Source organism: Chamaea fasciata, unplaced genomic scaffold (assembly GCF_029207755.1).
Source record: "Chamaea fasciata isolate MVZ Bird 193981 ecotype frontalis unplaced genomic scaffold, bChaFas1.0.hap1 SCAF_15, whole genome shotgun sequence".
Lineage (NCBI taxonomy): Eukaryota > Metazoa > Chordata > Aves > Passeriformes > Sylviidae > Chamaea > Chamaea fasciata.
In genome coordinates this window covers 17,486,155-17,511,564 of record NW_027094100.1, presented here as the reverse complement: position 1 = coordinate 17,511,564, position 25,410 = coordinate 17,486,155, and the positions used below count along the sequence as shown (strand labels likewise).

The 25,410-nt window shown below is 52.1% G+C and overlaps 1 protein-coding gene and 2 non-coding genes across 4 annotated transcripts; all 3 read right to left on the bottom strand.

The window, feature by feature from the left end:
* Nucleotides 1–235: 235 nt before the first annotated feature.
* On the bottom strand, nucleotides 236–22,324 carry HSPA9 (heat shock protein family A (Hsp70) member 9). Of its 2 annotated transcripts, none has more exons than XM_066196895.1 (17): nucleotides 21,929–22,324; nucleotides 20,631–20,689; nucleotides 18,995–19,082; nucleotides 18,736–18,917; nucleotides 17,972–18,096; nucleotides 16,143–16,216; nucleotides 15,951–16,057; nucleotides 15,004–15,166; nucleotides 14,280–14,372; nucleotides 12,458–12,667; nucleotides 9,962–10,189; nucleotides 9,073–9,177; nucleotides 7,809–7,926; nucleotides 5,426–5,520; nucleotides 3,710–3,802; nucleotides 1,767–1,907; nucleotides 236–1,002 (listed from the first exon to the last, which is right to left on the bottom strand). In XM_066196895.1, the coding sequence occupies exons 1-17, from the start codon at nucleotides 22,007–22,009 to the stop codon at nucleotides 943–945; spliced, it is 2,022 nt and encodes a 673-aa protein (XP_066052992.1). In that variant the 5' UTR covers nucleotides 22,010–22,324; the 3' UTR covers nucleotides 236–942. The 2 variants fall into 2 exon arrangements, with proteins under 2 accessions (XP_066052992.1, XP_066052991.1); XM_066196894.1 differs by having other exon boundaries at nucleotides 21,938–22,064.
* LOC136297611 (small nucleolar RNA SNORD63) lies at nucleotides 8,513–8,581 on the bottom strand. Its single transcript, XR_010723200.1, has one exon. It is a non-coding gene; the product is annotated as a small nucleolar RNA SNORD63 (small nucleolar RNA).
* Nucleotides 9,641–9,712, bottom strand: LOC136297610 (small nucleolar RNA SNORD63). Its single transcript, XR_010723199.1, has one exon. It is a non-coding gene; the product is annotated as a small nucleolar RNA SNORD63 (small nucleolar RNA).
* Nucleotides 22,325–25,410: the final 3,086 nt, after the last annotated feature.

Here is a 25,410-nt window from a genome sequence, read left to right as displayed (position 1 = left end):
AAGCACAAAGTGGCTGAGGATGAAGTCCCACTGCTACTGCAGTCACAGGACTTGGGGCACCTTATGAGAACAGCACTGACACTTTCAGAAGAGCTCAACCTGACACCAGAAACCACCTTTTTGCCTGTGAATGAAGCACAAATTCCAGGAATTTACAGCTGCCTGGCTGTTCCCTCTGCAGCTGTCATAGGCAGTAAAGTGCTCATGTTCTCCATCAAAGGCCAGGAACTCCATGTTGGACACTTTTCTGCTTTTATTTTAAAAAAATCCAGAATGGATCCAGTAACAGTTTTATTATCAAGGAAATCGTTTTACCATAAGCAGAGAACAGACGCGGGATGGAGCAGAAGGCTCAGACAAGCAAAGTATTGAACTTTCACACTGCCTCTTTTGTAAGAAATAATGTTATAGGTAAGTTTGAAGTAGCCCCTTTCCTTCAGAACAAGGGCATGGGCCTAGCTCAGGGCTAAATGGTCTCTAGCAAAGTCCTCAGCCTTGCCGCTGCTGCTCACAAGCCTCCACCTGCTCCCAGCTACTCAGACCCACAAGGAGGGGGCATGCAGGCCTTATTCTCCTCCCCATTCCTGGACAGCTTCCATCTCCGCCCTCCAATTTCATGACATGGTTTCCAAGCTTGGATCTCAGATTTACTACACCATTGTGTCAAGTATTAAATGATCAGCCAGTCCCCAGGTGCTCAGGGGAACACGCCAGGGCCAAACTTGTAACTTTGTCTGGCATGAATTAACTTTTATCAAGTGACAATTTATCTAGCAGACACATCACTAAGTTTATACATTGAAGAATTTTATATATAGAATACTGCAAAAACACAGTAAGTCTGAATTCTGCCCCTTGCTGCTCAGGAAGGTCCCTTCTCCCCCAAGCATCAAGAAAATCGACCTCTTCATCATTCTCTTGTCAAGGCAAGACAGAGACTCCTTATTGCTTCTCTTCCTTCTGATCTCCTGGACTTCCAGAACCCTCTCGCTCCGAGGCCATCTGTGAACAAACACGTTTATTACTTGTGGTAACAACAAACTGCTTCTCCTGGCCATTTTTCCCTAGCTGGCTGCTGAGGTCAACTCCAGCCTGGAGAACCCTCCTTCAGTGCAACAAGCAATGTCCACTGAGAAGGGAAATCTTCATCTCTGCCCGAGCTCTGAGAGGGAGGAAACAATCTTCTCATTATTCCCTTTCCCGTGGGATGTAACAGGCTGACACTGCAGCACTGAAGATTTGGTTTGACATCAGGAAAGCAACTGTCCCCAGTAAGGACACCTCAGCACCAAGGTCACCTGGGCACTGTGCCACTGCCATGCTGGGACGCCTCCCTGCACAGGCAAGCACACCCTGGACAGGTGCCAGCGGGTGGGAGGGCCTTCCACTGGGAAGGAGGTGGAGAAGTAAATCCCAATGGCTTTACCGTGGCTTCAGGCAGACTGAACAGGAATCATGTTTTACAATCACCCTTAAGTAAGTTCAGGAGTTACTTTACTCCTTCAGGCACTCCATGCACTGAGAGGAAAGCCCTCTCCCCCTCCTTGCTCTTCTGGATGCTCCTTACCAGGAGCTTCCCCTTTCCCATGGAATGCTGTACAGTAACAGAACCCAGCCTGGAAGCATGGCCAGGATTTCAGGCCTTCAGCCAGTGTCACGCAGAGGGAACTGCACAGAGGCTCAGCACCACCTCCCAGCCGAGTTCGGTGCCCTGACTCCCCCCTCCCCATCGGAGGGCTCTGAAAGTGAACTGGCCATGCACCTACCTTCTTGTATGCCATTTCAAAGAGTTTCAGGGAAGCCTGCTGCAGGCTGGTTGCTGCCTGCCTGATGTTCTCTCCCGTTTCACTATCTTTACGAGCCAGAAGTTCTCTCATTTTAGCAATTTCTTCCTTTAATTTGTTGCACTGCAAAGAAGACACAAACGTGAAATGCTGCACTTGGTTCATTGTTAATCTCCATCCTGCCATTTCACCTCCTGCTGGCCACAGCACAACTACCTTTTTGTGCCAGAAGCCATAAAGTTAAGGCTCGAAGTGAGTCTGCAGGGCCTAGGACTGCGCCCAGTTCCCAGTGGGCACCTGTCCACTTCACTAACAGTGTCCCAGTTGGCATTAATGGGGCCCTGTTTGCTGTCTGGGCAGAGGTGCCAAGGACAGAGCCCTGCAGGGCCTGACAGCTGGCCAAGGCTGTGCTCTGTGCCTGGCACAGCTCACCTGGCACAGCCACGCCAGGGCAGGGCACAGCAAGCTAGTCTCCATGGATATTTAAGGCCCTGTTGGGGAGCTGGCAAGCAGGGCTGCTCCAGCCCTGGCCAGTCCCTGTGCTGCCTGTGGAGCAGGAGCTCAGAACAAACCAGGCTCAGCCTGGCCCAGAGCCATCTGTCAGTCCCTGCACAGGCTGGCACTGCCTCCTTCCCTGGCAGGCTGCTGGGGAGGGCTCCTGGGCACGGCTGTGCCTGCAGGGCTCACGGACACAGGCACAGCTCTGTGGCACACCACGGGACGGGGACAGGGAGTGACGGCCACCATCAGCACCCAGCCAGCACCGGCTGCCCCCACCTCCCCAGGGAAGCCACAGGGAACAGTCCCTGCAGAGAGCAGGGATTCAGGCTCCGTGCTCCCGTGAAACTCTCTCACATCATTCCAAACCAAGAGCCAGCCAATATCAGGGAATCACAGAATGGTTTGGGTGGGACGGGACCTTAAAGATCATCTCATTCCACACCCCTGCCATGGCCACTCGACCAAGTTGTTCCAAGCCCTGTCTAACCTGGCCTTGGACACTGCCAGGAATCCAGGGGCAGCCACAGCTTCTCTGGGCACCCAGTGCCAGGGCCTCCCACAGTCCACCCTCCCAATCCCAGGGAAGGATTCCTTCCCAATATCCAATCTAATTCTGCCCTCTGGCACTTAAAAACCACTGCCCCTTGTCCTGTCCCCATCTGCTGGCAGAGAAACAGCCTTTAACTGACCAGAAGCAGCTACCAACAGACTGTAATCATGTTCCTTCATACACCTCAGAGCACCCAGGAGCCCTTTAATTCTGCTTCCCAGACTTCTTAAATTGGTAATTGGGCACACTCTTCTAAACTTGGCTTCTGAAATTCACAATGTACCGCCTTAAAGTGGTGTAAAAAGCACTCTTGGATATTAAATACCAATTTCATTTCTAAGAGAGAAAAATTGGAGTTAAGTGGACACCCATTTTCATTGCCCCCAGGTTCTTGGGTGCTGTGCAGGAGAGCACAGGAGCTCTGCCTGTCCCTGTGCTAACAAGGGCAGGCAGTGTCCACAATCTCCAGCCTTGGAGCAAAGCCCCCTCTGAGGAGCCAGCCATAGCACAGTCCTTATCACAGCCCTGCAAGGCCACGCCAAGGACACAGCTCTGTCAGAAACCTCTCATCAGCAACTCCCCAGGCACTCGGAGCCTCAGTGACACTGACCTCGCACTTTGCCATAGGTTATTTGCCAGCACCTAAACCCTGCTCTCCTCAGGATGTCTGTCCATCCTCTCCTCAGCCGCACTCACCCCTCCCACTGAGTGCCACAGCCAGAGGTGCAGGGCCGTGCCACCTCCACCCAGCATGGAAACACGACCAGAGCTGGAGTCACTGACCAGAGCCAGCTGGGAGTTAAGTGGGAATGTGAGCAATGACTTTGTGAGGAGTTTTATGTGTTGCGGCACTCCAGGATCAGGAACCACCTACCTCATCTGCTGGCAGCTGATCCTTGAACTCTTCCATCTTGGACTCCGTGTCATGGATGATGCCCTCGGCCATGTTCACAGCCTCCACACGTTCCTGGGGGACAGAGCTTGTCAGGGCTGCTGCCCACACCACTGGTGACACAAGTGGTGACACTTCATGCCCCAAACTGCCAAGCCCCACTCAAATTCCCCCCCAGGGTCCTTCTTAATGGCACCAGGGCAAGAAGAAATGCAAGCAAACCATTTCTAGGTGCACTGTGGCCCCACAGGGCCCTGAGAGGAGTCTGTGCCAGCCAGCCCTCAGGCTTTCATTCACAGTCACTCTCCTGAACTACAAGTGACCAATGCATCACCATTGCTGGCACAGGGGAAAAGACAGACACCTCAGGGACAGCACAGCACACTCTGCTCCTTGGGAAAGCAGCAGAGCTTTTTGGAGAATATAGCAATAGGGGCACTAGAGACAACTCAAATGCTGGGTGATTTTCCTCATGGTCCCTTATTACAAACACTCCCATTTATGCGTTCCTGATGCTTTCATGGCAGTAAAACCAGGATCAGAAAAGCGTAATGAGGCAATTTTGAAAACTACAGTTATACAAGTCCAGTCAAGAGAAGTGTTAGTTAAAGTAACCTGATCACCTTGCTCTGTGAGTTCACTGGACAGGGGCGAGTCCCACTTCAGGATTATAACAGAAAGGAACTTATCCAGCAATTTAAGATCCAAAAGAAGGCAGCAGGAGAGTTTTCAGTCCAGCCTCTTTAGATGCCAGACCTCCTCTGCTCCATGGCAATGATGAGGTTATTCAAACAGTGGGACTTTCAGAGCAAGGTCTTTGAAGGTTCTCCAGCTAACCTACAAATGCCCATCAGCCACTGCTTTGTGGCTTTAGAGGTTCTGAGGCCAGGCACTGCTACTTCCTGGGCATTTATTCCATGCCTTCTCCCCTTCAGTCCTCTTCTGATCCCTTTCCTACTGGGGGCAAGATTTACAGCACTGCCCAGACACCTGAGCCAGGCTCCTGCAGACTGAAGGACACAAAGTGGATCAATTCCATGTGCCAGTTTCAGCAATCACTAAACATATGCTGGTGTCACATCCCAGAGCCAGCCTGTGCTATGTCTGCTAAAAAATCAATGCTCTATATTTAGTTGCATAATTCATTAGTACTACCCTCATTAAACCAGTTAGTTCCAACCATTAATCCTGTGTGTATCACAGGTTCAGTCACTCCTCCATGGCAAGTGCCAGTCTTTCCTCAACAAGGCCAGTGAGGGCTCATCATCTCCTCCTGGCTTCACTTGCACTGAGGCCAGCACTGCCCACACGGACACAGCATTCCAGAAGCCAAATGCACAGCCAGGGGGACAGTGGAGAGCAGTGAGGACAAAAACCCTCACCAGCACTTACAAGCTATTTGCTATGAGCAGCAGGCAGGTGGGTTTGCTCACTGCTGCCTCCATGTCCCAGAAATTCCTCAGGGAGCAGTAAAGTGCACTCACACAGAGCAAGGTACTCAACCCCAAGACCCAAATGCCTCTGCAAACACCCTCCTGCAACCCTGGAGTGTCAACTGAGTAAAGAAAGGAGAAGAGACTCGGGTAAGAGCTCACAGAGCAGAGCCCAGAGCCACCGCAGGGCTGGGCACAGCTCAAAGCATAGAGTGTACAAGCAGCAGGTCCTCTGCCTCCTGAAGGTCCTGTAACCCTCCGTTACCTTTCTCCGCCTGTCCTCCTCCGCATATTTCTCTGCGTTCTTCACCATGTTCTCAATCTCATCTTTGCTGAGGCCGCCAGAGGACTGGATAACAACTGCAGCAGAGAAGAATATGAATAAAGGATCTGCTCTCACCTTTGAGGAGAGGATTATTCCCCAGCCTAACAGCAGCAGCCTTGCTCAGAGACGCTGCACCCAGGGAGGCCCTGTGGGCAGGACAAAGACTGACTCTTTAAAGAGCCACTGATGCTGCCAGCAAGGTAAAAGCCTCATCTCCTGGACCTGCAACTCCCCAGCTCCGCCACACACTCCCTGCCTGCTGGTCTGCAAGTCACTCTGGCCAGTCTTCTTAATCCTCCTGAAAAGTGAGGGTGTACCAAAGCCCTCAAACCAAAGGAGCAACCCAGATTAGAACCACAGAACTAAAAAAATCAAAACTAAAACCCCTCAAACAAACAAACAAACCCTCCAGCAAAAACCCAACAAAAAAATCCAAAAAGAAGGAATGGTTTCACCAAAGATTCCTTTCCCGATTGGAAAGCAGTCCAGGCTTGGTGGCAAGGTAAGACAACATTCCCCACTCAGTTCCTCACATTGCCCTTAATAAGGAAATGGAGCATGATTCTATAGGCAGGCTCTTACACATCCAAAGGGACCTCCTTGGTCTTTTTCCCTCTATTAGTGTCAAAATGCATAGTCTAAGATTCAGGCTTTACTGCAGGAATTAGTCTAATACCATTGCAAGAGGACCAATATCAAAAATACCTCAATGCCCATAAAAGTGCATGCTACAATCACCATTTAAAGGAACTTTTCTGCGGAATATTTGTCAATGGTACAAAACCCTGAACAAAGACACACATAAAGAGGTGTTCTTTGGATAAGACGTGGGATGAGCAATTCAGCTTTGTAATTAGGACATCTACCTACAGGTAAGGCAGCTAAAAGTAATTCTGGTTGCTTGTCACCAGGAGCTTTTTACTCAGCAGTAGAAGGCTGCCACACATCCAAGATCTCCAAGGAAATCCAAGTAACAAGCAGGGTGGTTTTGGTGCCAAACTGCTGCCAAAAAGCGAAGCAGTGTGATTAAAAGCAGTACACACCTTCCAGCTGTGCATAGTTAATACTTCTGCTAACTGGAGCATTTCACTGCTCAAGGGTTCTCTCCAAGAAACAGCTAAAGGGCAGTATAGAGGCTTCCAGTTACAAGGGGGAAGAGTTTTATTTTCTGTCAGGGGAAACTGTAAATGCTTCAAATTGATCTCCTGAACCCACCATAGAGCTTTAGAAACTGTCAACTGTGTCATTAATTACCCCAGCACATGAGGCGAACATTTCACTGCACCACAGAGCAGAATACACTGACAGCTTGAACTCCCTGAGCCTCCTGCCAGCTAGAGACACTTCCAGCCTAAGCACAAGAAAATGAACAAGGTGGTTACAGGGAAAACCTGCTGCTTCAAAAATATCCCAATCTCCACATCTTTATAATGGAATAATTACAAACCAACAGGGTCATGGCACAAGGCTGCGTCTGCTCGGCTATACATGATACACCCTGAAGTCAGAGATCTTCCTGATTTGATTCTTCCTTAAAAGCTGGCACCTTCATGCAGCCAGGCTCACAGACAGCAATCCCTGTGTGTTCCCAAAGGAAGAGCACTTCCAGCAGCACAGCTCAGGGACAGCTCAAACAGAGTGCTGCATTCCCAAACCCCAATTTCTGTCCCCTCAGGGTAACACAGGGCACACGTGACTGCCCCAAACACCTTGGTGACAGAGCATGGCCCACTAATATCAGTGAGCCCTCAGTGAGCCAACCTGCATGCCCAACACCTGGGCACTGGGACGCAGCTGATCCGTGCAGGAAACCCAGGAAACAGCTACATTCTGCACAAGTGTTGCTGCAATTATTCCAAATGGCAACACTAAGGCAGGACTGTCACGGGGCAAAACCAACTGGAATGTGGTGAAACCCTGCCAGCGAGGGCTGCCTTGACATTGGCATAGGCAGGTGCTTCATCCCTGCCTAACATGCAAGGAGAGCATCCACTGGCAGCAGCCTCTGTCAGCAGAGGAGGAGAGGGCAGAGGCTTACAGAAGCTTTAGTGCCCTAGAACAAACCAACAGCTCAGCTCTCACTTATCCCTTTTCCCACTCTCCCTTCCAGGAGGGACACAGGCTCAGATTACTTCAGCTGCATCTGTGCTGCACTGGCAAAAGAGTAGGGGTGACCCAAGCATGGAGCCACACTCTCCATCCCCACACCAGACTGTGGGACACCATCCAAGCAGCACTGGAGCTGACCCCATTCCCTGTGGCGTCACTCAGTGTCACCCTCAGCAACCCCTGTTCCCCTCCCTGTCCAGCCCAGCGCACTCACTCTGCTGCTCCCGCCCGGTGCCCTTGTCCTTCGCTGACACGTGCACGATGCCGTTGGCGTCGATGTCAAAGGTGACCTCGATCTGGGGCACTCCCCGCGGTGCCGGAGGGATCCCAACCTGAGCAAGGACAAGAGTTGGTCATCAGCTCCCACAGGGACAGAGCTCAGGGGACGAGGGCTGGGCACATCACCCTGGGGATCTGATACTGAATGAACCACTAACCAGCCCTCAGAGCTGAGACCTTAAGTACCTGTTGGCATCATCTTGTGCACCGGTACCTTGACAAATTTAACAGGATGCAGGTTTCTGCCCTGGACAAGTGCACAGAAACCACAAGAGAACCCCTAGGTTTGGTTCCAAGGTGGTACAAGTTCTGCTTTTTTGCCACACAAGCCCCTCTTCCATAGCTGGGGCAGGATGCTCTATTTCCTCACTTCTGAACACAAATTTCACTGGACACCTCTGGGGAAGCATTTTAAGACAGTGAGAGGCAGCACAGCTTCCTTCAAAAGTACAGAAGAAAGGCAAAGCCCTTCCTTTCTGCAGGGCTCTTCCTAGGAAGCCCACACAAACTTGAACAGTTGAACAGGGCCAAACTTTGCCAGCACTGACCAAACCCATTTTGCTCAGGGAGCTGGTTGAGCAGCCCCCCTCTGCTCCCAGCAATCCTGGAGCACATGTGTTGCCCAGGGAGCAGGGCATGTGGGCTCAGTTCACAAAGTCTCCACACAATTCTTCAGAATGATGTGTTGACAGTTTAACATCATGGCACACACACTGCAATCCCAACGAGCAACAAACTAACACCCTGAGGTACCTTGGCTCACACTGATTCCGCTCCCAGGGTCTCTCTAGGCTGGAATAGGCTCCCCTGGGGACTGCAGGTATCCTGGAGCTGCTCCAGGTCCCACCTTTGCTACACCAGAGGAGAGGCCAGCATTCAGATTAGGTACTGATATGCACAGGTGTTTTTATACCCAAAGAGCCCTTCCTGGTGACCAGGCCCTAAAGCTGCAGTAGCCCCAGTGCCACACGGGAGTGCTCAGAAACTCTGGGCTCCATCTTCAATGCCAGCTGGTCCTCAGCCACAGAAAGGCTGCCCCAGGCCAGGCTGTGCCTTTGGAGGCTGCTTTTGTACTACAAAGGGGTCAGATGTCTTCTGGGAGATGACTCCCCCTCAACACTGCCTTCAGGGGGCAGCTGACACGAAGAATGTCTCCAAGAAGGTCAACTCTAAGAGCAGGAATAGAGAAGCCAACGTACCAATGTGAACTGGCCAAGTAATTTGTTGTCACTGGCCATCTCTCTCTCTCCCTGGCACACTTTGATCTCCACTTGTGTTTGCCCATCAGCAGCTGTAGAAAACACCTATGGAAAAGGAACAGGAAGTTACTGTACAGCTAATTAGAACACAAACATCTACAGTTACAAGCTGACTGAACAAGGAATAAAAGGAAGCTACTTGGAAGGGAAAATCATGAAATGCGTGTTGTTCTCATGTTCCCCTGACAAAACTCCAGGGCATCAAGGCTAGCAAGAGCCACGCTCACTCTTGTCTTGTCCCCTGTACCTGGGGACACAAAAACTGGCCCTCCATGGGAGCAGAAGGCTCCACGGCAGCCACCACACCCCAGAACATCTCCTGTGAAGCAGCAGGCTGCAGCCCACGCCCCAGGCAGCTCAGGTGTTATCAGAGGGAGCACACAGCAGCAGGCCCAGACAGGGCCAAGGGAAGGAAAGGATCACACCCAAGTCACCAGGACACTACAATGCAGAGGAAAGATAACCCCTTCCCAGGCACTCAGCCAAGCAAGGGCTGTCACACAGGCGTGGTGCTCAGTCCCAGCAAGGCTCCACACAATCCTTCTTCAGAATGATGTGTTGACAATTGACATCATGGCACACACACTGCAACAACCCTCACTAGGTCACAAACATCCTGGCTTATCTTGGCATCATTAACTCAACTGCCCTCCCTTCTTGGGCACACCAACAATCAGACATACTCAGTGGCTGACGTTAAATCTGATTTCTCCACTGCTTCTCTTGTCAGATGAGGAGGCAAAACTATCTACTGGGATGCTCTGGGTGGCCTTTCCTGAGTTGTCTGAGAGCACCAGCAAAGTCCTACCCAGCCAGAATCAACTCTTACCTGGCTCTTCTTAGTGGGGATGGTGGTATTCCTGTTGATGAGCTTTGTGAAGACACCTCCCAGGGTCTCAATGCCCAGGGAGAGGGGAGTTACATCCAGCAGCAGCACATCTGTCACATCGCCAGCCAACACCCCACCTTGGATAGCTGCTCCAATGGCCACAGCCTCATCAGGATTGACCGCTTTGCTCGGAGCACGGCCAAACAATTCCTGCACAGTCTGCTGCACCTGAGTGGAGACACAGCACAAGCTCATCCATGAGGGAACCACCACGGCCATAGCAGCCTTGGCTTAGCTCTGTGTCCTTATGCTGATGCTGCCATGGAAGCCTGAGACAGAAACACTGAGCCTCAGATCTGTGCCTGCTCCCCCACTGTCCACCCTCCTGCACAGCACTGGATGCCCTCATTCCAGCCCAGACAGCCCCTTCTCCAGAGGCTCTGTGTGCCAGCTGCAAGGCAGCTCCCATCAGTGCCTTCACATAGCCTAGCCACGTTCCCAGGGGATCATTCCAGGCTTATCTGGGAATCAAGGACTGCCCCCTGGGAACTGTGCAAGCCAACACTGAGCAGGACACAGCTGTCAAGGACAGTACAGCTGTGGAGGAGCACAGGGAAGGTAAAAAATCCAGCAGCACAGTTCATGCTGTTTGTGTGCAGTAAAGAGAAAAAAAAGGGAATTGTATAAAGAACAGTATTTTCCAACTCTTTATTTAGTGGGCTGCTTCAGCAGAGGAGATGCGCTTTGCCCACACACCAAGCTCTGCTGTCACCTCTGCACTGCTCGGCCCATTCCCAAGGACTGTGCTCTTAATCCAAACAGATTTCCTGCTCAAGCATCCAGACAGGAATGCACTGAGGGCCTGCCCCAGAGCACAGCTCAGAACTGCCCTCCTCTGTCCTACAAGGGAAGGCTGTGGGGCTGGGTCTCCTCTCCAAGTACAGGTGTTAGGCATACCAGCACAGGTGAGTGGGATGTGCCTGGAAAATGGCTGGAAGCATACACCCAACCGAGCACTGCAGCCAAGAGACACCTGCCCAGAGTGCTCATTACAGAGGAGGACTCAGTGTGTGAACATGTAATTAAATGCAAGTCTTTGCTCTGGAGGTGTATTTTACAGTACAAAACAATACTTGTAACCACCCACGGTCCATCTCCCGGAGTACCGGCCATGGGAGAGCTCCAGAGATGCCACATTCCCTCCGAGCAGGGGGAAGAGAGCAGAACAAGGTACCCAAGAGAAGGCCTGGCTGTGTACAACACACTGGCACCAATTTCAGAGGCAGAGCTGTAACTATAGGTACTCAGGAAAGCATTCTGTCAGCTCAAAGCCACACATGCTGGGGGTTATGAGGGGAAGAAGGAAAAATAAAAATCAATCTTTAAGAGTTCTGTCTTCCACCCCTAAAGGATATATAACGTTTCAGGAAAGGTTTTGTGTCTGTCATCACTTTATACATAGGTAAGCACACCATTTTTCCTTTATCCAGCTGGAACAACAAGGACTTTGGGAACATACAGCAAAGTTACTCCACCTGAGCTTTGGCCAGAGCAGGAGCTTCTGTTTATCTTACTGCTCTGGGTCCCCTGCCCAGGTGACCTTCTGCTCGCACCAGTATCACCTCCAGCAACCAGGCTCATTAATATAGGGAGGAAAAACCCTCCCACCAAACCCCAAATTAACCCCAAGCAGGACCATGCACAACTACTGTCCTAGAGGGGACCTGCAAATCACAAAGCAACAAATAGTCCATGCCTGAGTGATCCCTCTGGAAAGAGATTTTGGTGCTCTCTGCAGGAAAGGCCAGGCTGTACCCTTGGAGGGAACTGCAAACATCCCTGTTCAGCTCTGGGATGGAAGAGCAGCAGTAGGCATGGCTGGAACAGGAGCAGTACATCACCTGCAGACAGCATTTATCTGCAAAACTGTGCATGTCAGCACAGCAGGCTTTAGAGCTACCTGCTGTGCTTATCTCCACAGAATGTAAGGGCCAGGCTTTACACAAGGAGTGTCTGGAAGAGGCAGGTAAACGGGCCTGCCACAGGTAGCTCTGTGGTACACACAACCAGCAGGTACCAGAGAGGTTCTGCTCATGCAGGTTCTTCACAGCTGGACGTGCTGGAAATCCCTTGGAAGGCAAAGATTGCTGACAAGTGGCTGTCACTGAAATGTACCTTTACAAGACTAAGTCCTCAACAAGAGGCAATGCCCCACACTTCTCAGCAATGCTGCTCGTGTCCAGTGCACACCAGAATGTCAGGCTGCAGCTGGACTTTCGCCTCCCAGCACATCCCCCTTGACTCTGCAAAGTGCAGCTCCAGCCCCCAGGGCCCAGCTGAGCTAAGCAAACAGAACGAGAGGTCCTGGGCAGTGCTCCCATGGGATCCTCACACTGAGTCTGCTCTGAGCACTCCCAGTTCCTCTGTTCCAATCCCCCAAACAGCAAGCACAGGGCTGGTGTGCCAGCCCTGCCTGAACAGGCCCTGAGCTCATACCTTTGGCATTCTGGTCATGCCACCAACGAGGATGACTTCCCCAATGTCACTCTTGCTGACTTCAGCATCCTGCATGGCTTTCTGGCAGGGGGCCACTGTCCTCTTGATCAGGTCAGCCACGATGCCCTCGAACTGCGCCCGACTCAGCTTCATGTTCAAGTGCTTTGGTCCGGAGGCGTCCATGGTCAGGTAGGGCAGGTTGATGTCAGTCTGTAGCACGGAAACAGGCTCAGGGAAAACGAGGAATGGGCTCTACATCAGCTTACAGGTTCTGTTTAGCCTGTATGAGGAATCTGCATGCCTGTTCACCCTCCAGCCCAGTTTAAGTGGCAGCAGGCACACTTTTATGTTTGACATTTCAGAAAGAAGACAATTATTTTGTTCCACACCTCATGGTTACTACTGTTAAGCCCCAATTTTAATACTGCGTTACCTCAAGGTCTTTCATTGTTGCGCAAAACAATTTGTCACAGCCAGGAAGTGAGAGCAGAAACACTGGAAGTGACAGCCTTAGTGCTGTTCCTTCAGCACAACCCAGAAGAAAGACCATCTGCAGAGTTCCAAAGATTCTGCCAACTGACTCACATCCCACACCAGGTAAACTCCTTGAAGGTATTTCCTTCCCTCCTGGCTGTTCTCTAAATGCCAACAGCTCATGTTCAACAGCCACTCTGCTGCCCTTTAACACAAAGTGAATTAGAGAAAGGGACCATAATCCCCACTTCTTAGGGCTGTTTGTCACATGCCAGATTTTTAAAGCAAATCTTACACTGAAATCATCTGATTCAAGTGCTGAGTCATGCTAACATCAGGAGACACTACAATCCAAAGCAATTAAAACATTAGTCCTTTAAACTCTAGAGATTGAGTTTACAGAAGAATTTAAGCTATGCTGCTGACTAGAGGTGTGCACTCACTTTATACACAGCACAGACGAAAGTATTAGGGGAAAATGGGACCAAAAGCAAGTTGTTTTCACTTCACTGCTGAAGAGTTAAGGAATTCAGTCTTTCCTCGTATGAACAAACTGCATTTGCCAGCTCTTGAACTCATAAAACAGAGCTTGCTATGTCTCTGGCAGAACTATGCAGCCATTGTGACTGCCCTCAGCTCCTTGCTACAAGCTATCCACTGGCCAGCAAAAAGACCACCATCAGATAAAATTAAAGATGCTTATTCAGAACCTAGAACTTGGCAGATCTCCCCATTTCAATTACTATATAATTGACCTTAATTTCACTTAGCCAGGACTATTACACTCCCAACTTGCTGTTTCTCCAGTTCCTTATTCAGTAATGAATAAAAGACACACTTGACTGCATTAATATACAAAGCTGATGGAAAAAAAGGAGGGAGGGTGGCTGCTGCCCATTGTCCAGACAACTCATCTATAGGCAAATAAGTCAAGATTCTGTATAGGAATTACTAAACAAATTAGCTGTTTCAGTGGAATGAGTAGCACCAAGGTTTTGGAACTGCCTGCACAGAGCTGTAAGTGGTTCTAGTAACCCAGCAGCACTAGCTCAATTCCCTGACACCCATCACACTTTTGAAGCACAGAACAGGTTGGGAACAAGATCAGACTTCCTGCAAGATCAGAAGATGAGGTGCCAGAAAAAGGGCAAAACCCAGCACCCAACAACTCAGTTTCCAGCAGCTCCCTGTGCTCTAAAAGCCCACCCTGCTCAGTGACCTGCTGTGCCAGTGATGCCACTGGGTTACACAGAAGAAATCACAGTGTCAGAGAGCTTTGTAAATAAACCCAGTGCAGAACTCAGTGTCTTGCAGTGTTGTAGCGGACGCTCTGGATCCAGGCACGTACCTGCACTGATGACGAAAGCTCACACTTGGCTTTCTCTGATGCTTCTCTCACCCTCTGAAGGGCCATGTTGTCTTTAGTCAGGTCAACTCCCGTCTGAGTGACAAAAACAGGGTTAACAGATTCTCAGCACCTGCTCAGGGGTCACCTCCCTGCAGTTCACCTTCTCAGAGCTCTTGACTGAGAAGCTATTTCTAGAGCAGACTGCCATGTGCACTGTGCTGCTCTCTCCCTGCTGGCAGGGGTAGTCAGCATTTCCAATCTGCCGGCCCTCTCTGCTCTGCGAGTGATCATACAGTGAGGTACAGACTGAAGCTTGGAAAGGCTGCTGCAGCAGAGAATAAGACAGGACTGAATTAGCAAAGGAGTTGGAATTACATTGCAGCTTCCTCCCAGCAACCCTTGTTTGCATTTGCCCTGTCACATTCAATTACATCACAGATATTTACTTTTAAAAGTAAGCAGACTGTGTACAGTCCTGCTACACCAGAGAGAAAAAAGGCATAAGTTCTGCCATTCCCTGTCTCCCAGGAAAGGAATATTCCACTTCAAGAAAACAAGTGTAAGAAGTGGAAGCCAGGCTAAGCAGTGTCTAATCCTCTTAAATTCCAGCTGTGCCAGAGGTAACAAATCAAGTCCTAAGAACTCAAGAGAATTCTCATTCTTCTACAGAAGCAAGGTTGAAAAGCAGCGTAACACAGGACTGTGCTCTCAAGTGACACCTTACCTCTCTCTTGAACTCCTTCACAATATACTGTAGCAAAGCCTGGTCAAAATCTTCTCCACCCAAGAAAGTGTCACCATTGGTAGACTTCACCTCAAAGACTCCCTTCTGGATTTCCAACACAGAGATATCAAAAGTGCCACCACCCAAGTCATAGACTGCAATGCTGCAGGAAGACAGGCAGGACAATGTTACTTCCTAGACAAAGGCGAGTGACTCAGAACTCCCTCTCCTCAAGAGATGAGGAGCAGAACTCACACTCTTGCCCACACAAGTTCAAAGCCTCTCTAAAGACAGCACTGAACAATCTCAAAATGTCTATATCCCCTGAGCACTCAGAGTCCACGTGGGGGGTCCCTGGAAGATGTGCTGCACAAAGCCTGACTTTGCCCATTTTTTTCCAGAGATGACAGCTCTTGCCTCTCCAAAACCAGACACTCTCACATCCAATGACAAGAGCAAGGACACCAGAATTATGAATTTTTTTTTTTTTCCATAATGTGAGGCTTTCCCAGCATTATCACTACCTCAGAAATAACATCTAACAAAAGCCTGCACTTCTGTAACCATCCCTGACAGCAACAAAGAGCTGAATGCAGGCAGGGGAGCTGCAAGCCATGGACAGCTGGCACAGCTGAGCACAGCTCCCCTGCTGCCCATCAGCACCTCTGGTACCCAGCTGTCCTCAGCCACACCCACCCCTGCCACCAGTCGGTAAGGTAATTAAATGGACACTCAGGTTGGATAATTAAGTTGTAGCTGCAAGTTATGAACTCTCTCTCTTTAACAAAGTTGGCTGGCAGAGAACAGAGGTGACATTACAGAGCTCTCACCACAGCTCTGAGTCCACCTTGGCAGAGCTCCAAGCAGTGCTTAGAGCTCCAGGAAGCGGAGGAGGCCAATCCCAGCAGGTTTATTTCAGAAGGTTGGTGTTATGCACAGGCACTTACACTTTGTCTTCAGACTTGTCCAGCCCATAGGCAAGCGCAGCTGCTGTGGGTTCATTAATCACCCTCAGAACGTTCAAGCCAGCGATCTGCCCGGCGTCTTTGGTAGCCTGAGGAGGAACAGGGAGAGTGCTGACTGCTGAGAGAAACTGAATGCAATTGATGAGCCCCAAAATCTCCCAGCTTGACGAGTACCTGTCTCTGAGAATCGTTAAAGTAAGCAGGGACCGTGATCACGGCGTTCTTTGCTGCATGTCCCAGGTAGTTTTCTGGAAGAAAAAGGAGACAAAACAGAAGTTACCCTTGTAAAAACACCAAGTTATCACTCACAGAATGACACAGTGGGTGGGAAGGGACCTTAAAGCCCATCCCACTCCACTCCCTGCCATGGGCAGGGACACCTTCCACTGTCCCAGGCTGCTCCAAGCCCCAATGTCCAACCTGGCCTTGGACACTTCCAGGGATCCAGGGGCAGCCACAGCTTCTCCGGGCACCCTGTGCCAGGGCCTGCCCACTCTCACAGGAAGAACTTCCTCCTAATGTCTAACCTAAACCCACTGTCTCTTTGAATCTAGCCCAGCCTGTCCCACCACTACATGCTTTTGTAAATAGTCTTGCTCCATTAGTACCTAGTTCGAAATTATTTCTCTTAACTAACAGAAGACAGGCTTGCTGTTTTCTGGGAAGATGCAGAGGGAGCTGTGCAGAATTCCAGCCCTTCCACAAAACACAGAACAGTTTGTAGACTTCTAGCAGCACAGCAATGCACCTCTGCAACTCCATCAGTGACTGGATGCCACTGTAACGAATTTATCTGAGAGCTTGTCTTTTCAGAGTGAGACTGAAGCTGTACTGCATTGTTCTACATGTGATGCACCCAGAAGTTACTCATTTTCATCCCATTTATAGAATCTGCTGTTGCATACACTTGGACAGTATAAACAACGTACATATACCAACTTTATAAGTGTTTGAGACAGCAAATCAGAAAAATTTATTACACCCTATTCTAAGGTCTCAAAAAAAAAAAAGGGAAGTCATCAAATGCACATTGAGACCTGCTAAAAATACAAATGTGCACGATGCAGTGAGGATGCACAGACAGGACTCACGGCTACACAGCCACCTTACACAGAGCTTACACACAGCTTACACGCTGCACTGCTCTCTGCTGCCTGCAAAGCCACAGCTGAAGTCATGTAGCACCCAGGCCAAAAGCCAACACTCCTCCAGGAAGGAGAACCCTGCTTAAGGCAGAGGAACATCGCTCTCTAAGTCAGATCTACCACCTCTAGACGCTCACACACCACATACTTGTATTTTACTACTGGGTGGAGCTTTAGCAAGTGCCCAGGACCTAACACAGAAAGTAAAATAACCTTTGGATGAAGCTTCAGTCCTGCCCTCCTCACACTCACTGGACAAAAGTGAGGGTGCAGAAGGCACTACTGACTGTTCCCTCTGTACTACATTCAGTTTCCCCAGAAACCACTTTAGGAACTGAGAAAAAGAAGAACATTTCTCCAGGCCAATGGGTACTTTCCCCAGTGCAGACCTGAAGTCACCACTGGCTAATTAGCTATTAGGACCCAACAATGGGGTCCCTTGAACACTCCCTCACTCTCTCTGTGCCACATACCCAGCAGCTGACAGGAACAAAGCCACTCCAAGCCTGGCTGCCCCAGCCTGTGCTCAGCTGCAGCCAGGGAGGCACAACGACTGCAGCTTCCAAGAAAATGGAGCTCCCCCTTCTGAGTAAGTGTGAATTCAATTAAAATCAGAATCAACTCAATCAGCAACCAATTCTGGTACGAGTATCTTTTAAGTAAAGCACTGATATTTTCCCAAAGATCCAAGACTGAGGCAGACACTGATATTCCTTGAGGTTTTCTAGGAGCCCACCCTGTTCCCTTCCCCCATCCACAGCCCTGCTCTGCAAGGGTTTGGTACCACAAAAGCACCATTCTGGCTGCAGCACTTCCATGCATAAAGCACAGAGACAGCAAAGAACAAGCTGTACCAACCTGCAGTCTCCTTCATCTTCATGAGGACAAAGGCACCGATCTGGCTGGGGGAATAGAGCTTCCCATGAGCCTCCACCCAGGCATCCCCATTGGAGGCACGGACAATCTTAAACGGGACGTTCTTACTGAAAACCATGAGAATTCACACTCAGTTTCTGCAGCAGTACAAACCCGTTACCATCAGTATCAGCAGATGAATATGTGTAAGTTCTAAACAAAGAACACTGAACTCACCAGCAGCAGCCCCAGATCCAGAGTCCCAGAAGTTACAGTTGCTGCTGCCAACACTTATACAATTCAAACAATGTACATATACCAACCCTATTAGTGCTTGAGATAAGTCAGAAAAATATATATTACATCCTATTTAAGGTCTCAAAAAAGGAGAATTAAGTCACCAAATGCACAGACAGGACTCATGCCTATGCACCAGCCCTGCAGAGCATACACACTGCATTGTTCTCTGCTGCTTTAATCAGACACTTCATTTAATCACAGGCCTGAGGTATGATCACACAGCTTTGACTGCAAACACCCTCAAGAATTAGAGAAGTCTGCACTGCAAGCACCAGCAAGCCTTTTTTCTTCTTCTCTGGAAACCTTAATGCGATCAACAACGAATGCAGCTAAACACAGCCTGGCCCTCAGGCAGCAGCACTGCAACCTTGAGAGCTGAGGGCACAACAACTTCCCCCAGGGCAGGTCACGCTACCCCGTGGCATTTGCCACCCTGCGGCTGGCAGTGGCACCTTCCCCTCACTCACATGTCCTTCTTCACTTCGGAGTCGTCAAAGCGGCGGCCGATGAGGCGCTTGGTGGCGTAGAAGGTGTTGTGGGGGTTGGTGACCGCCTGGCGCTTGGCCGGCATCCCCACCAGGCGCTCGCCCTCGGCCGTGAACGCCACCACCGACGGCGTGGTCCGGGCACCCTCCGAGTTCTCCAGCACCTGGGGACAAAGGGAGCTGTGACACCCACACACCCGCTCCGGGGACAGTCCGTGTGTAACACTCCTGGTTTACTCACTTTCGCTTGCTTCCCTTCCATAACGGCCACGCAGGAGTTGGTGGTACCCAGGTCGATGCCAATAACGGCCCCTTTGATTGCTTCTGAGCTGGAGAGCGCAGCAGGGGAAAGTAAAATAACCATTAAAGGAAAACAATTACATAGCAAAAAAATGTTCGGTCTAAAAGACAGGACAAAGCGATTTTGCATAAAACATTGAACCAAATCCAAGCTGTATCCTGACCTAAGGTGTTTTCTGACTCCTACACTACAATTTAAGCTTGTGCCTCTGTTCTGAACCAGACCACTTACAAGTAAACCCTTGCTTGTTAAAATTATGCTTATAAAATATTATTCTTCCCCAGAATGTCTTCACTACATATATGTATTTATATCTTCTCAACAACTCTTAAGAGTCTGGTATAGAAGTTGTAACTAACTCTGTCCCTACAGACAACTCTTCCTACAGGAGTTGTTTAGGATTACTTTTGATCACAGAATCCCAGACTGGTTTGGGTTGGAAGGGACCTTAAAGCTCATCCAGTGCCACCCCCTTGCCATGGGCAAGGACACCTTCCACCATGCCAGGCGGCTCCAGGTCCCAATATTCAACCTGGCCTTGGACATTTCCTGGGATCCAGGGGCAGCCCCAGCTGGTCTGGGCAACCCTGGTGCTCAAATTCGTTTGAAAACATTCACCTGGAGTTTAAAAACTAATAAATTGCATTTGTTTATTTATCACTGCTTAGCGTGTGGAGAAGAATTCACAGTGGTAAATCACTTGGCCTATGCAGGGTGCTCTGGACCAGAGCCAAAGCAAACCACCTTCCTGATCCTCAGGAGCAACAGGTGAATTTAATCCTGAAAAACAGGAGTAGTTCCCATACAAGAAAAATTTGAACTCCCTCCTCCCCTCTGGGAAGAGTGCATAATCCCTTCTGAAGCTCAGAGAACTGCTTGTGCACAACTTTGCTCACAAACAAAGCCACGTTCTGAGATGGAGAAGGCATTCTGCAGCAGAGCAGGACTGCGTTTATTTCCAGGAACGTCACCTTCTCTGTGCCCAGGCTGCCAGGGGCTCTAACTACAGTTCCAATAACAAAGCAGTGAGCTTGGAACATTCAGCTGTACCAGACAGACCCAGCTTTCCCAACACAAACAGATTTTCCCAGCCCAGGGCCTGAATCAGCATCAGCCACAAACATCCGAGTAAGCCACACAAGCAGCTGCTCCCTTCTCCCATTATCCTGCAGCAAGGAAAATGAGTGATTCAAATGCGTGTTTAAAATGAACTTTATCTGCCGGGGAATGGATCCAGGCATCACTCATTTCATGTCGGTGTAAAACAATTTGTTCCATCAGTGTTTGGATTACTTTTTGTTTGGCTGATTTTAACCAAACAAATCTCAGCAAAATCCAAGTTTTGTGGGCACTGCTGGTGTGGGGAGCAGCAGGGAACAGCAATTCTCAAAGCTCCCCTGGAGAGAAACAAGAAATAAAGAAACAGCCTTAGAAAAGTTACAGGCAGAGGTTCCAGTTTTATTCTGCTGGTTTGGCTCTGTTACCCAACCCCTGGCTCCAATAACCAGTTCTGGGATCAGGAAGAAAATAAATATAAACACCAACAGCCAAACATGATCACTCAAGGAACACTTACGCATATTTCCTGCTGGATGCTGCTCTGAGAACATTCTGGCTGAGGCCATTCCAAAACGTCTGTAAAACAGAGACACACTAATGAGAATTCAGTTTAAAACATCAGGAGGTCTTCAAACCAAGGCTTTCAGAAGCAGACAATGTCTGAAGCAACACTGTCCTAATAAAGAATAAAATACCCCCTGTAAAAACTTAACTGCAAAGAAATGAAAAACGTGAGCAAGACTCAGACTGACATAACCTCCCCCTCCCAATTACTGCACTAATTAATCTGCCATAACCCTAATTTCTATGACTAGAACGGAGGTATTTCCCTCATACAGGTTAATCTGTGGCAAAAGACATCTCAATAAGTCAACACTGAACTTTCTGCGTTCCACGGACAGCAGCAGATAAACATTAACCCCATTTCTCAGAGCTCTGTGCCTGCTCAGCAACAAATGCCCCACTGCATCCCTTGAGGAACATGCAGCTGAGATTTTGCTGCACAACTCCAGATACGCCCCAGCCTGGCCGCCCCTCAGCACGTGCAAAGCAGCATCCGGAAGAGTTCGGGAAGCATTATCCCTCTTTCTGATCAAGAACGAACCCGTAACGAGGTATCTTAGCGCGAAGGGGACCGAGTCATGACTATTTTGCTGATATTTAAAGCCGTAAGGCCCAGGCACAGTGCATGGGTGGCTCAGGCTGCGATAAAGCAGGGCCAGCACAGCGCGGAGGGGTTGGCGGTACCCGCCTGTCCCTAAATCGCCTCCACGGGCCCTCGCCAGCCTGATCCCCGCGGTCACCATCACACGGATGGTGAAGGATCAAGCGACCTTACTACAAACCTCCTTAACACAAAACAGACTCAAACACGTAAAACAGGCTCCTCTACACCCCCCAGGGCCGCATCGGCCCGCACCCACATCAGCCTTCTCTTAACAAAATCCGAACACTGAGGAGCCGCGGCCCGGGCCCGGAGTCGGCCGCGGGCAGCGCCCTCCGCCGCCCTCGGAGCCCCGCAGTGTCCTCCCCCGGCAGGCTCCCGGCCCGCAGGGCCCCGCTCCCCCGGAGCCCCGCAGTGTCCTCCCCCGGCAGGCTCCCGGCCCGCAGGGCCCCGCTCCCCCCGGAGCCCCGCAGTGTCCTCCCCCGGCAGGCTCCCGGCCCGCAGGGCCCCGCTCCCCCCGGAGCCCCGCAGTGTCCTCCCCCGGCAGGCTCCCGGCCCGCAGGGCCCCGCTCCCCCGGAGCCCCGCAGTGTCCTCCCCCGGCAGGCTCCCGGCCCGCGGGCCCCGCCGCCCGGCCCCTCAGGGAACTGACCGAACTGACCTGCGCGGGGCGCGCGGGCGGCGCGGGCGCGGCGCGCGGCAGCAGCAGGGGCAGGCGGCTCGCGCTCAGCATGGCGGCGGCGGCGGTCGGGGCGCGCGGGGCCGCGGCTATTCTGGAAACCTCCACCCACGTGGGCCGCGGGGGGGCCGAGACGCGCCGAAGGACCCCCGCCGCAGGCTGCCCCAATAATGCCTGATGCCGCCGCTCGCTTTCGGCGCCTCGCACGGACACCGGCACCGGCGGTGCAGCTGCACGCCGGCTTCCCGACACCGACACAGAGTGTCGCTGTACCGGCAGGCGCTTGCCGGAGCGGTACGAAGGCAGCGAGGCGGCGCAGCAAACACCGGCGCAGTAGGTGACAGCCCTGGTCCTGCGGGGGCCGTGCACTCAAGGTCGGACAGGATAAAACGCAGGACGATTGCAGCGGCCTTGCGTCAGGCCGCGTTCTGCGCACGCGCAGATCGCACGGAGCGCCAATGCTCCGGGGCCGTCCCGCCCCTTGCCGCGCATGCGCCGTCGGGTTCCGGCCCCTCGGCGTGGCCGGGCCGGCGGGCTGGGAGCGCTCGGGCGCACCCGGCACAGGAACCTGCAGCGCGCAGCTCAGCCCCACACCTCTGTCAGCCGGAGAATTCGAAAGGGCTGTGCACCCGGGTGCGCTTGGGAAAAATACCTGTGAGGCTTGCAACTGGTACTTGCTCAGCCCCACAGGAGAAACAGGACTTTTAACCGAACCAAGTAGTCCAGAATTCCACAGCATTCCCAGCCCGAAGCCAAACCCAGCACTGAGCCTGTTGCTGGCAAGACAGGAGCCCTCTCTCCGCAGGGACACTCAGACAGCTCTTTGGGGGAATCCTAATGTATTTAACACCTATCCCAGAAGGGCTCTCCTAGGACTGTGACCACCCGCCTGGGGTCCGGGGCCCGTCTCGGCCGAGCCTCCTGGAGATCATGGAAGCTCCATGGTCTCCTGGGGACCGTCTGTGGCACCGAGCTCGGGCTGTCCCTGGCTGGCTCAGGCACAGCATCCTGGGCGGCCTGTGGTGGACACCAGTGGCTGCAGGATACTTGTGGCTCTGCCACCTGACTCCTGGGAAGGCTTCTCTGGCTCCAGCTGGGCTCCGGTTTCTGCTGCGCGGCTTTCCCTGGCCGTGTCAATGCTCTGGGACGTGCTGGTGCTGTCCTTGTCCATGGGATTATGCTGATCTCCAAGGGAGCAGGAAGAGCTGTCCAGGGCTTCCTCAGTGTCCAGAAGCCAGAAGGGCTTCCGGAGAGGCCGGGAGGGATCGAGGCCTCCAGGAGCGACTCTTTGGGAGGCAGGCAGGAACTGGGAGTGAAGGACGGGTCTCGGCAGGCGCGAGATCTTGAAGGGCTGGGGGCTCTCGGCAGAAATGGACACTCTGGCAAGCTGCTGGGAGGGAGGCGGCGTCTCAGCGCCGGGGAGGTTCTCCGAGGGAGGGAGGCGGTGGAAAGCAGGGAGGGTCTTGCAGGGTTGGAGGCCATCAGAGGCACGGGAGGCTCCTGGAATGCTGGATCTCTGACGGCCTGAGCTTCTCAGTCCCAGCCGGTCAGTCCCAGCTGCTGTAACTGGGCAGGATTAGTGCTGCCGCATGATCGCCAGAGTGTCCCCTTGGCTCGCAACAGCCTGAGCCCATCCCTTGGGCATCTCTGCCGATGTAAACCCGAGTCCTGCACGGGCCACCCGCACTCTGGCAAGAGGCTGCCCGTGCCAGCTTCTCCCGTGGCCAGGCAGGGGCAGCAGCCGGCCGTGCTAGCGCTGCTTCCAGCCGGCTCTGAGTCACACGCCGGGAGAGTGACAGCTTCATTCCGGGCACTGGCAACTCCCAAGCCACGGCAAGGCAGCGACGAAAGCGCACACAGCCTGGGAATCGTCTCCGGGAGCTCTGCTGTCCTTCCCCTCGAGGGCGCAGGGCCAGTGTCCCCTCAGAGCCCCTGGCTGTGACGGGAGCAGCTCACACTGCTGCCCACGGAGCAACGGGCAAATGTTCTTCGGATGCATGAGGAGATCTGTGTTTCTTTGTTCCCCATTGCTACATGTGCCCATGTTCCAGGTCCCTCTGAGCCCCCAGCAAAAGGCTAGCACGCACCTTCAGCCTCCACTTCTCAAATCTTCTGCTCTCTTTGGGCTTCAGGTTGCCCTCAGGTGTTGCTTTCAAATGCCCCACTTGCAGTGTCCTGTGCTCCTGCACTCTGCCCCCTCTTCCCACGCACGCTGGCCCCTCAGGAGGGGCCTGCCATGTGTCCCCTCTGCTCCCCAAACTGCCCTACAGCCCACAGTGCTGGCAAAGCCCACGGCCATAGCCCTCGGTGGCGGCGGGGTCACATCCCCAGCAGCCCTGCGAGAGCCCCAGAGCTGCCACTCGCTGCCTTCGGGTGACCCAGAGGACGCTCTGCAGTGGGCAGGATCAGCTCCTGAGCCTGCAGTTCCCTGCCCTTGAGCCTTTCCTGGGGAAAGGGGAAATCTGGTGGGGAGGGGACTGCAGGGCAAGGCCAGGGGCTTCCTCTTGGACAATCCACAGCCAGGAGCAGGCAGCCCCTGCCTGCAGCGCGGCACAGGCACGGCGACACGGGCACGGCCCTTTGGCAACTCAAGTAATTACCTCCCCATTAACTGCTGCCGGACACGGGACTGCTTTGAAGCACTGGAGAGGCTGCTCTTGCAGCGGGGCAGCCCCTGGGCAGGTGCAAAGGCAGAGCTCCACATGGATGTCCCGCCCCTGCTCCCACAGCGATCTGCAGCAGAGCACCTGTAGGAGCACAGCAGGGCTGTGACTCTGTCCCTACAGAGCCTCCAGCCACTGGGTGCATTGGTCAGCCCTTCAGGCATCTCTCTCAGAAGGATGTGACTGGAAATGACAAAAATACAAGGAGTCACCCTGCTTTTTCCATGTAAGCAGAACGCCATCATCCTGCTCTGATGCCATCAGAGGCATCTGCGTTGCCAGTGCAGGCCAGGGCTGCCAGCAATGCTTCAAGGTCTGTGAGGAGCTGCACATTAACTCCTCCACCTTCCTTGTTCCCCATGGGCATGGATTTGAGGCAGCTCCTGCTCTCTGGCCCCAGATCCACTCAAGTTACCCTGAGTGATGCCGGCCTGGCTTCAGGTGCCTGGGTATGAAAAGGCTCATCGAAGCAGCTGCCAAAACAGCCACACTTCAGTTGCTTTCCTGTTCGCTGGGTAGAAGGAAATGGGAAAAGCAGTGATGGATCAAACACAGCACGACTTCAGGCTGCACCCTGAGTCAGGCTGAATCACACCACCCCACACACTCTGTGCGGGAAGGGAGAGCAGCCTTGGGATCCAGGGTTATCCTCCAGGCTTACTGAGGGCTGGCTGGGGGACAGGGGCTGCAAAGGACAGGAGCAGTGGGAAGGGGCAGAGGGCAGAAATAAACCCATTGCAGGGGTGGGAGGGATGCAGGTGTTTGACTCAGGTATTTAATTACTCCAGTGGT

Coding starts and splice junctions, on each gene's coding strand:
- HSPA9 (XM_066196895.1), bottom strand. CDS start 22,009: ATGCTGAGCGCGAGCCGCCTGCCCCTGCTGCTGCCGCGCGCCGCGCCC. Junction 12,668..14,279: donor AGCTTTCGTCATCAGTGCAG/GTACGTGCCTGG, acceptor TCCGTGCTACAG/ACTGACATCAACCTGCCCTA. Junction 9,178..9,961: donor TCCCCACTAAGAAGAGCCAG/GTAAGAGTTGAT, acceptor CCTTTTCCATAG/GTGTTTTCTACAGCTGCTGA.